The 13,838-nt window shown below is 33.0% G+C and overlaps 2 protein-coding genes across 3 annotated transcripts; one reads left to right on the plus strand and one right to left on the minus strand.

The window, feature by feature from the left end:
* The first annotated feature begins 713 nt into the window (after positions 1 to 713).
* On the plus strand, positions 714 to 5,011 carry LOC105170783 (AT-hook motif nuclear-localized protein 11). Of its 2 annotated transcripts, XM_011091695.3 has the most exons (6): positions 714 to 804; positions 973 to 1,342; positions 2,712 to 2,779; positions 2,881 to 3,012; positions 3,924 to 4,085; positions 4,553 to 5,011. In XM_011091695.3, exons 2-6 carry the CDS (start codon positions 1,009 to 1,011, stop codon positions 4,874 to 4,876), a joined length of 1,020 nt encoding a protein of 339 aa, XP_011089997.1. In that variant the 5' UTR covers positions 714 to 804; positions 973 to 1,008; the 3' UTR covers positions 4,877 to 5,011. The 2 variants fall into 2 exon arrangements, with proteins under 2 accessions (XP_011089997.1, XP_088740717.1); XM_088884591.1 differs by lacking the exon at positions 714 to 804 and having other exon boundaries at positions 938 to 1,342.
* On the minus strand, positions 4,975 to 10,034 carry LOC105170782 (Transmembrane amino acid transporter family protein). The gene is made up of 7 exons (XM_011091694.3): positions 9,682 to 10,034; positions 9,287 to 9,517; positions 7,526 to 7,623; positions 6,984 to 7,170; positions 6,353 to 6,483; positions 5,820 to 6,053; positions 4,975 to 5,484 (listed from the first exon to the last, which is right to left on the minus strand). The coding sequence occupies exons 1-7, from the start codon at positions 9,809 to 9,811 to the stop codon at positions 5,104 to 5,106; spliced, it is 1,392 nt and encodes a 463-aa protein (XP_011089996.1). The 5' UTR covers positions 9,812 to 10,034; the 3' UTR covers positions 4,975 to 5,103.
* Between the last annotated feature and the right edge of the window lie 3,804 nt (positions 10,035 to 13,838).

Here is a 13,838-nt window from a genome sequence, read left to right on the forward strand (position 1 = left end):
CCATTGCTTTATCTAAAATAAAATGAAGGTATTTTTCTTTTTCTCTGACAATGTATTATTTCTCAATATTCAATATATATATATATATATATATTGTGATGGCAAATTGAGGATTTGGCAATATTTAATCGCTATAATTAATCACTTTCCTGATGATAAATTTACAATCTGGCAATATTAATTTGAGTTACCTCCTCATCACAAATTAGAGATCTCCCAAAATTTAATTCATCGTTGTTATGGTGATACGTTTTCAACAATTCTGTTCGGATTTATTGAAAATATTGTTGATATACAGACTCATTTTAAAAAAGAATAAATAAATAAACAATACGTCTTTTCTATTTAGTTGTCATTATTTCATAATGATCAAAATTAAACGATGATAGGAAAGTGAAATAAAATGAGGAAATAAACAACACTAAATATTATAATTTTGCTCCTCCTTGTTTTTACAGCTTGCACATGCTACTTAATATAATTATGCATTTATAATATTAATGATTGATTATCAATATTGTGTAAATAAAATTTATAATCTTGATATAAGGGGTGAATTTTCTTTTTTAGTTTCTTTATATATTTAAAATTTCCAAAAATAAAAAATAAAAAATAAAAAAAGTTGAATTTAAAAAGGGTAGTTTTGGAAATTAAAAAGAGTTTCCTCACAAAATACATACACCTACACAACAGCCGTTTCTTGAATTCTCATCATTACGACTGCGACTGCGTAATAATACTCTCAAACGCTAAAACCTCAAACATCTCTCTCCTTTTCGCTTCTTCCTCTGCAAACAACGATAGGTCAGTCAGTCTATGATCATTACACGGACGTATGTGTGTTTCTGCGCTTTTTTTTGCATGCATAAGAACCCGCCCTCCTCCCTTCTTTCAGTGTCTGTACATTATATTTATGTGTTTGCTGAATCTGTGCATTTAATGTTTTCTTCTCTTGTTTTTTCCCATTGACAGGCGGGTTTCATGGTTTTCGGGTTTCAGTACTAGCCAATGGCGGGAGACAACAGCAACAACAACACTGTTCCTCTGATGAGGACGGCTGCGGAACCTCGGGTTTTGCCGGTTTCTGAGGGGGTGGAGGTGGCGGGTGGCTTAGAGGAGAAGCTGAACTATGTTGAAGGAGATGATGGTCATGGAGGAGAGGCGGTGGGGGCAAGCAGCGGAGGGGGTGAGTTGACTGGCAAGAGAAAGAGAGGGCGGCCGAGAAAACAACCAGCAGTGGAGGAATTCATGGTGGTTCCGGAATCTTCAGCCTCTCCTCAAAAGCGGGGGAGAGGGCGCCCGAAAGGGTCAGGCAAATGGCAAACCTTGGCTGCTTCTTTAGGTAACTTGCTGCAATGAATTGATTATTTTGATTCGATGTCATAAAGTATTGATCTTGAAATATTTTGTATATGCATGGATGCGTGTATTTGATTCTTTCTTGTTAGATACTTTTTGTAGGAAACCTGTTGTGTGTTCTGTCTTGTTTTTCTATCCTCATATTCGATTGATCATGTTCCTTGATATGAAGTCATTTGGATATCATGGGCAGTGCCAATGATAAATTTGCAAAAGTTTGGAGTGGTTAATAGCTTTATCAATTAATTTTTGTAAAGGGATCCAAGTTGTTCTATCCATGTTTTTAGTTCAGGCACCTCTAGCATATGCAATGTGCATTTAAACTTCTTGTGGCTGAATTATTTTTCATGGAGTGCAATGAGTTTATCTTTGTCAACTTTTTGCAATGATAATGCAGAGAAATTTCTACAGAGGGTCTAGATCTCTAGGATTAACGTTTCCACAAGATCAAAATTTTGAGTCTTTTTAGCTTCTGTTGGGAAAGAAGTGAGTGATTTGATGTCTCAAAGCAGCCAAAAATTTCTGAAATACAGCGCTGAGCTCAAGAGAACGCTGTGTTTATTGCTGAAGAGATCTTAGACTTTATCACCGAATCCCTGTTTCCTGTTGTGGAGAGGAAAACTGTGTTTATCCTAAGAGTGAGAGAATTTTCTTTCTTTCCTTGGATTACTTGTGGAAGAGATTTTGTCCGCTTTGATGTAGGCACCTTCTATAATTGCATGGGAAGAAAGCATAATATATTAGTAAATATTCATCTTTTGTCTATATTATATAACTAAGCTTTCGTGTGATAAGATCAAGAGAAGAACAGGATAGTGCACCAGTTAGTTGTATTGAATGAAGACTAGGAAATGATTATATTTTCCTCAGTTAATTTGCATTAATGTACCTATATTTTCCCCGGGATGTTCTGTGGTTCTGTCACATTGTGGAAGTATGGGATCAATATTTCACTTGAAATTTCCCAGACTTTGATTCAGGTGCTGTTCTACTTAAGATGAAAAGGAATCATTTGTGGTTTCTAATTATCTTCATACACTGTTTCCTCTTCAGCCTTTTACCATTTTTCAGCTTCTACTTCAACTTCATATTGACTTAGAGTATATATTCTTTGCAGCACAATTTGTAGTGTCTGATGGTTGATTGCGCTAGATTATTGGAATGGATATTCATCTGAAACAAAATAGAACAAGGATAGTCATTAGTTCAATTATTTGGACATAGTTAATAATGGACAAACACATTCAACAAATGGCATCACAAGGACATTCTAGATTGCAACTTCTTATTTCTCTTTGGAAGGACTTTACCATCTTTAGGAATTTGATCCTTCTAAACTATGTCTTTTAAAGGTGAAACGGCGGCGGAGTCAGCTGGAAGCAACTTCACTCCTCACACAATTGCAATTCAACCAGGGGAGGTAACATTTGAAACAGCCATTTCAACTGTTTGTGTTTCTACACTTGACATATTTTCCAACATATGTTGTTATGATTAAGTTCTGTTCTTGTTTCCTTGCAGAATATTGTTCAAACAATCTGTTCATTTTCTCAAAGGGCTTCTGAATCAATTTGCATTCTTTCAGCTTCTGGTACAGTCTCCAGTGCAGAAATTCTCCGACCTGGTTCATGTGGTGGCATTCTTAGATACGAGGCATGATCTCTAGGCTAATCCTAATTATATCTTCTTTAGTTTATATTAAGGTTAATTACATTAACCTTTCCTCAGATTTGTTTGATATACAGACACCCTTTTTTGGTAAACTCAATTGTAGATTCTATAATCCATGCATAGCGTGTTCTACAAATTGAGTTGGTGAGTTCCTTGTTTGTTGTCTAGAGCAATATCCAATACTTTCCACGCAGTTCCTTCCTATACTCCTAATGCTTTTTCTGATTAGGTTCTGGTCCCGAACATCTTCTGTGTTCCATTTCCTTGGCAGGATGCTCGGTAAACAAATTAGATGCTCCTTTAGACCAGCCTTGTTCAGTTTTTGGAACCAAAAGAACTTCATTGACCATTGAGAAATCATTTACTTGATTTATCATGAGAGGTTGAATTTACACAAAATCACATATATCATCTTCTGTTGGCAAATAATGAATTGATTTCAACGTTCAACACAAACACTTCACACCGGTCTATGGGATTGAATGCTATTGCTTCCATTTCTTTATTTTATTTTTCCTTTCTTAGATTCAGTGTAAGCTTCCTACCCATATCTGAATACTTGACCCAGGCAGAACGCCCCTGAGAATATAGCTATCCAGTTCCTTGTGATTCAATAGGGTTTTTAAGGAGAGAAATAAAAGAAAACTATGTTAATATTTTGATTGTAAGGAAAGAGTCTAGTTTTTGAAGAACTGAAAGTAGTCTATTATCTTCTTTATAACATCTATATCATGACAAAGAGATGGATCATTAAAAAGTATAAGTTAGTATTTGTTTCTCCATGTAAATGCCACTTCCGTAACCCATGAATACTGCTGTGCTAGTGTGAGATCTGACTACAGATTAAGGGTTTTCCAGTAACTCCTATATCTCTTGTTATCCTCCTTCCACAGGGCCGCTTTGAGATTGTATCTCTAACTGGATCACATTCAAACAATGCAGCCGGCGGTGGTCAAGGCAAAATTTGTCTTTTAAGTGTTCAACTGGCTAATCCTGATGGTGGCCTTTTTGGTGGTGCTGTAGCAGGTTCACTAATTGCAGGAGGGCCAACTCAAGTAAGCTCAAACTTTCATCTTGTGCAGAAATTGGCTTGTTGATATCTATTTCAATACATGGACAAATGTCTGCACTTCGTTTCCTTGGCCCATAATTAATTGCTATCTGGAGAACTTTGAGTTCTACAAAGCTTTTATCATCCCTTGTAACATCAGTTGAGGAGTTATTATCCATTTTCAATTATTTTTTCTACTAGAGAAAAGATTATACAACTGGACTTAAAGACAAAGCGGAACAGTTCTGATTTTCTTTGTTTTTTACCCTTCCAGATGCATCATCTGTTAATCTATTTGCCTATGAATCTGTCTTGAACGAACGTTTTACTTCCAGGTTCTCAGTTATATGTTCAAAGGGCAATTGAGCAATAATTTTGTGCTGTTTTCTGTTGGATAAATATGTTTGAAATGCATTTTCCCTTCCGTTTCCAGTATGGGATACAAGTAAATTATACTACTCTGTTTTCCAGCTTGTCATTGCTACATTTAGGCAGAAGTTCAGGGAGCAGCCGAAGGTGCAGTATCACATCGAACCTTCAAAGCCTAATCAAGCTGCAGTTGCAGTACCATTGCAGACAGCAGACGACATCCCAGATTCCGAAATGAATGGTCTATCTCTATCAACAGCTCCTCCCGTCCCAGCTCCACCCATTGATGGAATGGATAAAGGCATGAATGGCCCTGATGTTAACCATGCTTCCTCTCAGCCATTTGATTGGAACTCCTTGCAATCGTCTGTGCACATGTCACAACATGTATTACCGTCTGATGTTAATACAGGAGCTGCTGATTAGGACAACCACCTCCTTTTTTCTCCTCACCTAAATGGAAAACCACCTACAACACATTTCTTGTTCATGTTTGAACTCAACGGCTTCTTCAGTTGGCAGTGTTGAAAGTCTCACCAGTAATATATGTCTTTATTCAAACATCTATATTCTGATCTCAATTTTTGCAAATCATTCTTGTGTCTATGAACTTAATCATGAGACAGGATCTAGTTTAACTACATCTTGGGTGATCATATGTTGGCAAATAAACGGTACGTCTTGGCATCAAGACTGATCTGTCTTACAGCTGCAACTGCTGCTATAACTCCCAACACTGAGAAAACCACAGCTATCATGGTATTTAACCAAAAAATGAGACCCCTCTTTGATGGTTTGAATGTCAAGTTGAAGAAAATAAAAGGGAGTACGAAGTCAAGTGGCATGAAACCAAAAGCTCCGATCACTGCATTGATGTCCCCGAAAAACGGGAGCATCGCTGCGATTGTGGTTGCTATGATGACGGAGAGTGATCGTGATATCACTCTTGGGACTACGTTGCGCGTGGAGAACTCCCCGCTCTTGGGGTCTCCAAATGTTCGTTCAAGAACTTCGTTTGTGGGTTGCAGGTAGACCTGTAGAAAACAATACCGATACAGAAAATTAGCTAGAGATTTCAAACGTAGATGCCTCCACCTAATGCCTACTTAGGGATGTCAACGAGTCAGGCTTGGATTGAATTTTTATTTTCAGATCACATCTTTTATTGCTTTTAGTATATAAGCTCCCACTACGGGCACAAAAATCACGTCATTTATTTTATTTAATTTTTTTTTATATACACGACATGCCTAAAGCAATAGAATATACAACAGAATTTGTATAAAAAATTCAATTCCATAATTTATCAACTCATGCGTGTTATGTGAGTGCATGTGTGTGTGTACGTGTTTTGAAAAGCAATACTTACCACAGCAACAGCTGATAGCTGGAGAATGGTGAAGACATTGGTCATCAGAACGAACCATTTGGGCACCAAAGGTTCGCCGTCACCCAAGAAGTTGGAGAGGACGAGGCCGTCGGCTTCATTGCCAAACGCCCAATACCCAGAAATGGCTACGCTGAAGAAGGTAGCCGTTACCACCGCGTAGCAAATGCAAAGCCCCTTCAACATCTTGCCCTTAACCGGTGGGGCCAGTGTCGCCTACAACCTCAACATAAACAAAACATAATATTCGAGACAAAATATTATGTGATAATTAAAATGTCACGATATAATTTGTTAATATGAATTTTGTATAAGTATTCACCATACATTTATAGCAGTATAAATATGTTACTAATTATTTATAATGACAACTTTATGCATAATTTTATTTTTTCACCAACTATATTGCACAGGAACAACTTTTATAATTAATTAATATCATTACTTAACTTGTTATTATTAATATTATTTTTTATGTAGTAAAAGGAAATTTAAAAAGAAAAAGTAGTAATTACCTGTATTTCTGGAATAATCCCATTACCAAAAGTAGTGGCAATAATGGCCAATGCATTGAAAGAACCAAATATTCGAGTTTGGTTATCACTGTTGAGAGAATAATCCTTTCTTGGTCCCTTGGATGAACTTCCTGAAAATTTTCGGACAATATTACCAAATCATTAATGTCATAATCTATAAATTAAGGTTTCAAGGGGTTCAACTTCAACTTCTTCTTTTTTTATTTCACATTTCCCTTTTGTTTTCTAACATTCTCAACTCTTACAACAATTAAACTTGCAACCCTTTGGCATAAAATAGAAAATATTACAAATACTCGCTCATATAAAATCATACGTTAATTTAGGAAATAATTACCAATATATATATATAGATTGTAATAAAAAAGGGATAATTATATTTATATTCCCTGGTCTATAATCTATTTATACAATTATCGTTTTCTTTTAAAAAGTTACATATACATTTATCAAAAACGCCAGCGTCATTTTTTAAAAAATTATGTATACACTCCCTAAAAATATTAACAACATTATACAAAATACCCATATTTTTTAACTATCAGAAATAATTTTTATAATTACATATAAGATTAAAAATAATTTGTATAAATAGAATATAAAGGATTACCAATGTAGATGGAGGCAGCAGTGGCGCAGGAGCTGTAGGCAAGACATAGGAGTAAGGAAACCAAGTTGATGTGCCTCAAAGAGTGAAAAGATGGGATTTGAGCTAAAATCAGCATTAGCCCACCAAATATTATTACAAACTCGTACAGCTTCATATTCCCCTTTGGACTTGACACTAAGTATATTGCCTGCACACATGAATATGCTTGATTAGATTCACGCTTTTTCTTATGTTATATTTAATTATATAATATTTGGTTTTTTTTATACAATTATAAAGACGTTCCGTAAAAGGGTATCGATGGAATTTTATTAGGTGGTCTTATTATAAACTTTTTGCAATTACAATTGCAGCCTCAGTGGATATAATTTTAATTAGAGAGATTTATTAATTTTGAGAATTAATTGAAGGAATAATTAATGGATATTAGTATTTTTTTTCTCCTATAAATCATATATATGCTATTATTATTGTTTAACCAAATAATTAAATATATTATTATTTTTTAATTTATAAAGCATAGAAATTAATTATAAATTGACCTTCATGCACTGCCCTCCCAGAAGAGTAGAGCCAACTACTGCACCGTAGCACACCAGGAATTGAATGGGCCCCACGTAATATGCACCCCACTTTGCTCCTACATGCCAAAACATTAATTAAATATTAATTACTTTATCATGAACGTGGTCTCGTCCCATATTGAAGATGAAACTAATTCTATTCAAAATACGAGAGAAAAAGTTAAACTTCTCCTAATAATAAGATTATGAAATTGGGAACCATACACATCGACAAGAACTTGTCTTAAAATCCAATTTGCTTGTCACTGACCAAACGATTTATTAGTAAAAAAGATTTACTCAAATCCCATCACGTATAAATTTATTTTTCTCAAGGTTGATATATATTGCCTTTATTAAAAATAAAGCATGCAATGATTGAAAGTCATTATGTCACGTTATTATTTAAAAGAAAGATCATCTTAAAAGAATCTGGTTATAAAACAAAATGTTATCGTGTAATTTTTCAAAAACAAAATTAACCATAATAAATTTCGTTTACAATAATAGTAAATATTAAAGGATAAATGACACGAGACATTTCACGTTGTAAACCATTGTTGATTCATATATATATATATATATATATATATATTGGATTAAAAAATGTAGTAATGTATATTGGTAAAGTATATTAATCTACAAGGGTAAAAATGTAATTTAACATATATGAGGCATATATTAAATAAATGCAACTCACTACACAATATAACTTCCAACTCTACTATAAATACCAAAAATATTATTTTTTTAACTCAACTACTATTCATTGATAGTGACCCACTCTTACTAAAAGACTCCCTCGAAAATCGTATTTTCACCTGATGAGTTATCGTGTGGAGGGTAAAATTTTCAGCTTCATGTAAAACCCTCGACTACATAATGTAGTTTTTAGCTAGATTTATGACTACAGGCCATGATAAATTCTAGAGATCAACTATCAACACAATTTTTATATCATTAAAAAAATTGTCATATATAATTATTTTATGCCATTAAAACACAATAAAATTTATAATAATTAAATTCCTCGTAATTGTATTTTTTGTGTCAGATTTCAACCATCTAAACAAACAGGTCCTTAGAGTAAAGCAACTTGAGGAAAGTGATGTTTTTTTTTTAAAGTAAAACTGATGAAGTATTATTAATATTGTTTAATATGTCAATTGCAATCTTCAATATTAAATATTTATATTTAATAACAATAGATAACTATAATAATTATTAATATAAAAAAACTATTTAATTAATACTTACTATTAAAATAAATATTTTACAGGTTGGTGGAATGCGACAGTAGAAGAAAGTGATGGTTTGAATGATATGAGTAGGCTCCAAACTGGTCTTAATTAGTTAGAGCCTAATTGTGGGCAGGCCACTTGAAAACCAATTTACTCACGACTCTACCTATATATCGTGCACGACTCTTACTGTTTTTGGAATAAAATCGAAAATTATCTGATTAATCCTGTCTAATATAGGGATCACATGATCAGTACTCAAAAAATGATTTAAATATCCGTAATTATACCACAAGAGGTGTTGGATTTGCGTATTAAGCATTGGGCTTGTGCCCACCCACACTCCATCAGACCTAAACCTCAGTGCTTACAACTATAAAATCAAAATTGCATCAAGATCGTTGTGGGGCACTATGTTTTCTCACATTCATACATGTAAATCATGGTCAACTTTAGCACACTCCACCACAACTTTTTTAATAGAAAAAAAGATTGGTACCTAGAATATGAGTGGCCATGTCTCGAAATCTGAGGAAGCGATAACCCAATTGAGCATGGTGTTCCAGCACCAGAGACAGCAAATTGTATGAGTAGAACGTCACCACTGCACCCATAACCAGGCTTACAACTCCAGCCGTCCATCCCAGTGATGCAAATGCAAATGGCAGACTCAACAGTGCTGGAGCTACGATGGATGTTGTCAAGTGATACCCACAGTGCATCCATGACCCTACACAAATATCAACCATATATATACATAACTCATACACCTATATACTCAAATTTAAACTTGAAACAGAGGGAGGTTCTCAACTGTATAACTCTCTCTCTCTCTCTATATATATATATATATATATATATGTGTGTGTGTGTTTGTGTGTTTCATTGACTGACCTCTGGATTTGAGAACGAATTGTGCACCGGCGTCTAGTTCTTTGTGGAGGTCGGCGGCGGCCGCAGTCGGAGGAGCTTTAGCGTCGTCTCCGCCGTTTAACTCCGTGGAACTTGGTCGACCATTTCCCATGGAGCCCTAGTCTGTGGAGGGTGGGGGCCTGTTGTTTATGTGATGTGAAAGATATGCACACATCCATGCCCACACCCACACCTATATATATATATACTGTGTGTGTTGTTTATATGTTAATTGCTTTCAACTTAGAAAAAAGAAAAGTAATGGTGAAAAATATGTTTTGAGTGCAGGTCAATCCTATCTTTGATAAATAAACACTCTTGGGTAAATGTTTCGCCTAATTTCTTTGACTTATACTGACAATTTAAATTATATTTGTTTTGGGGGGGTTTAAGAGTATTTGGTATTTTTGACTAATCCTATTTCTTCATAGCAAAATTAAAATCCCATGAGAAACTTACCAATCCAATTACAAAATCCTTACTTACCTAATTACGTTTATTACAAATGTGGTATACCCTTTTTTTTTTTTTTTTAAATGTAAGTTTCATTAATAAAATAAGTACAGTATAACAGTGCTAAACTGGTGGTTTCTCCCTCGACAGGTTAAGGGATACGCCATAATTTATATAACGCACATGAATTAACAGAACGAGATAAATTAACAATGATAATCCTTTGTCTAATATCTTCCACAATATGGTGTCTATGATGCTCAGTGGTTGCTCCGTATGTTCAAAGCGTCTCAAATTTCATTTCCTCCAAATGTGGTAAATACAAGCAGCAACGACGATAAGCTAAGTTAATGATATATTTTCATCTCCATTTTCTTGCAACCCACTTAACGTCCCGTGACCACTTTCTATTAAGCCATTCAAATCGACAATCAGCTGAATCGTTGTCAGGCGCATTCGTTCTGTAGCGGATCTTTTACAAGATCAATTCGGATTGTCTCTGGTTCGTTTATCTTCTGGCATAACGACATCGAAAGAATAGATCAGTATGTGTCTCTATTGCGCTATCATCACATAAAATACAGGTGTCGAGGTATGATACCCATGGTTTATCAGCTGTGGATAGTTTTCTTAAAATCGTAAACCATAGAATGAAATTATGCCTGAGAATCTTCAGAATATGTTGGTATACTTACTATACAATAAATGGCATTATGTTGAGTAATTAAGTACAATACACGCCTCATCAAATATAAATTTAATCTAATTCTAACTGAATTTTCGAAATGGAAAAAAATATATGAGCCAACCCACAAATCCCACATATTTTCTTTTTTCAGTCCCAAACTTCAATATTCACAAGGCTAAAATATTAATGATAGTTAAAACCACGATAAATATTTTAATTATAATAATTATTAATTAATTTGAATTCGTGATCAAGCTAAATTTTCAAGTTGTTTGGTAGTCTATTATTAAGTAACATTGTATTGCAGGAGTAGTGTGTCATATGTGGCTCCAATATTTACACAAAATAAATTTCTTAAAAATTAAATAATAAATTGATTTCAATGTAATAAAAAATAATATAATAAATTCAAATAAAATGAGATAAATATTTGTATTTTGATTATAATCAAATTTATAATTAAAAATTATTTATAAAACATGCATAAATCGTGGAATGATCTAATTTTTTATTAATTAAAGAAAAAAAGTGCAAATCTTTAGCCTTAGGCATCTTCCGACGTGCCTTCCGTTATTTCATATCATATTAATCTTAATTATTTTCAAATATTATAAAATTTTAAATTATATTTATTTGTAGAGCGATCTGACAAAGTTTGAAAAAAATGAGTTTGAAGATACGAATTTATAAGAAATGTATTGGGAAATGTGATGTGTGTTTGGATTTAATATTACATAGTTTGAAAAGACTATTATGTTATAGAAATTCAGCTAAAAATCTGTTAAAAATATATGTAAAAAGAATTCTGTATTTCCTCTTATCGTTTATTTTTACTTAACGGTGTTATTTTTTTTAAAATTCTCATTATATTTTTATATAATATAAATTATTGTTATTATAATGACCATTGAATCTTCTATTTTTACATCAAAACCATATGATATAATCAATTTTTAATAGTCATTAATCTTCACAATAAAAATAGATGGTCCAGATTTCATCATCTATCTTAAAAATATATTTACATTTATATATGCATATATATATATATATATCTACAATTATGTATAATATAGAAAAGCATAATAATTATATATACAAATATGTATATACATAGACGCCGGTGGAGGGCCCCAGCTCCACCTCCACCTGCCGTCACCCGTCTGGGCAACGACGACATCGCCGCCCAGACCTAAGCTGGCGACGGGCATCGTCGCCTAGGACGTCACCGCCCAGATCTGGATGGCGACATCGTGCCCTGATCTAGGTGCCGAAATGTTGCTGCCTAGACGTAGCGGAGAAGGTATGCGGCTTGGAGTGGTGTTGCGAAAAGGTGGAAGGCGCAAGACAGTGAGGAAAGAGAGAGAGAAGGGGTGGCGATGCGAAAGGAGGGGTGTGGAAAGGGGGGAGGCGGCGCAAGGTACAGGCGGAGGCGGCGGACGGAAAGCAGAGGCGGAGGACGCTGGCACTTGGACAAGATAATGCATTTTTTTTCTTTTTCTTTATTTTTATTGTGTTGCATTATTTTATTTTGTAAATTTTAATAAAATTAATTTTATTGTGTGTTGTTTTGGTTTTGATATAATTATATTAAAAACTAAAATTATTTACTTGAACATAATTTAAAATGTTTTGTTTTAATATAATTATATTAAAAAACTAAAATTATTTACTGTAATATAATTTAAAATATATCTAACACAAAATTAAATTAAATAATATAATTTAATTTGATGTATAATATGCATAAGAATTTAATTTTGATATAATAATGTTTTTTTGTATATAATTATTGATGAATATTAATTATTAGTATTTTATATTTTTTCTTGCAAAATAGCAAAAGAAAGATAAAAAATTAATTAAAAAGTAAAGAGAGGATAAAGAAAAAGATAGAGGCAATTTTGTCCATTCAAAGTGATCAAACGCTGAAAATAGGTCAAAATGTTATCCCACTCTTATTTTTGGCGTGTGTAATGAACTCTTTTTTTTTTTTTTTTTTAACGGAAAGGATTTTTTACAGGGTTTATAATTATATGAATTTTTTTAACTATTTAATTAACACAGATAAGTTTTTAACATTTTTCTATAACACATGGGGTATTATCCAAATTTCCCAAAAAAAATGGACAATATTTGGAATGAAAATACATAAACACTTCTCATTAATGTAAGAGATAATTACATTTTTCTCCCTTGAAGTTTAAAGTAATTATATGTAATGGTTTGAAAAATCACATCTAACACTCGTAAAATTTGCTTTTGTCTAATAAATAAATTTTCAGTTGGTCAAAATTTACTAAATTTAACAAAAAAATTGAATGAAAATTAATTTTTATCCTCAATCGAGTTGTATTGACTTATTGCAAGTTAGACGATTTTTTTCGGACTAACCTATCCTTATAATGGTGGAAATATAACTTCTCGCACGCATTAACGCGTAAAGACGTATAAGGGTAATTTAGTTATAAAAAAATTATTTGACATGCAATAAGTCAGTAATAAGTCAATCAGAATAAATACATTTTTAAAAATTTTTTTTTTGTTAATATTAGCAAATTTGGTGAATTTTAATTAATAATTCGACTTATTTATTAGATGTAGACAAACTTTAAAAATGGTAAATATAATTTTCTAAATTATAAAAAAATTATATATAATTACATAAAATTTTATGAGAGGGGAGCATAATTATATCCCTTTAAAAAAATTAAAAAAAGTTAGATTGGTCTAATTTTATTTAAAAAAACTGACAGAGAAGGAATCAAGTACAGTCCAGAAACCAACAGAGGTCGGTCACTATGATACAAAAACCCCTAACAATTAACTGTACAGTGGGAGAGCCACTTGACCACACAGCTCCCCATCACCGTCTTTTGAGCTGGAAATTTACATTTGATTTTTCTCTTTTTCTAATTAAGAAAATTATAAGAGGTTTTATTTATAATTCCTCCCAATATTCAATATGCAAATATTCTTGACCTTAGTAGGTAACCAC

This window comes from Sesamum indicum, linkage group LG9, assembly GCF_026168435.1.
Source record: "Sesamum indicum cultivar Baizhima isolate 11 linkage group LG9, ASM2616843v1, whole genome shotgun sequence".
NCBI classification, from domain to species: domain Eukaryota; kingdom Viridiplantae; phylum Streptophyta; class Magnoliopsida; order Lamiales; family Pedaliaceae; genus Sesamum; species Sesamum indicum.

Bases quoted from the DNA above. Each gene is read 5' to 3' on its own strand.
- LOC105170782 (XM_011091694.3), bottom strand. From the start codon at position 9,811: ATGGGAAATGGTCGACCAAGTTCCACGGAGTTAAACGGCGGAGACGAC. The intron at 7,624-9,286 runs GTACCAATCTTT...TTTGGCATGTAG, and splicing joins CATGGCCACTCATATTCTAG to GAGCAAAGTGGGGTGCATAT. The intron at 5,485-5,819 runs GTAAGTATTGCT...TGTTTTCTACAG, and splicing joins AGCTATCAGCTGTTGCTGTG to GTCTACCTGCAACCCACAAA.
- LOC105170783 (XM_011091695.3), top strand. From the start codon at position 1,009: ATGGCGGGAGACAACAGCAACAACAACACTGTTCCTCTGATGAGGACG. The intron at 3,013-3,923 runs GCATGATCTCTA...CTCCTTCCACAG, and splicing joins GTGGCATTCTTAGATACGAG to GGCCGCTTTGAGATTGTATC. The intron at 4,086-4,552 runs GTAAGCTCAAAC...TCTGTTTTCCAG, and splicing joins TTGCAGGAGGGCCAACTCAA to CTTGTCATTGCTACATTTAG.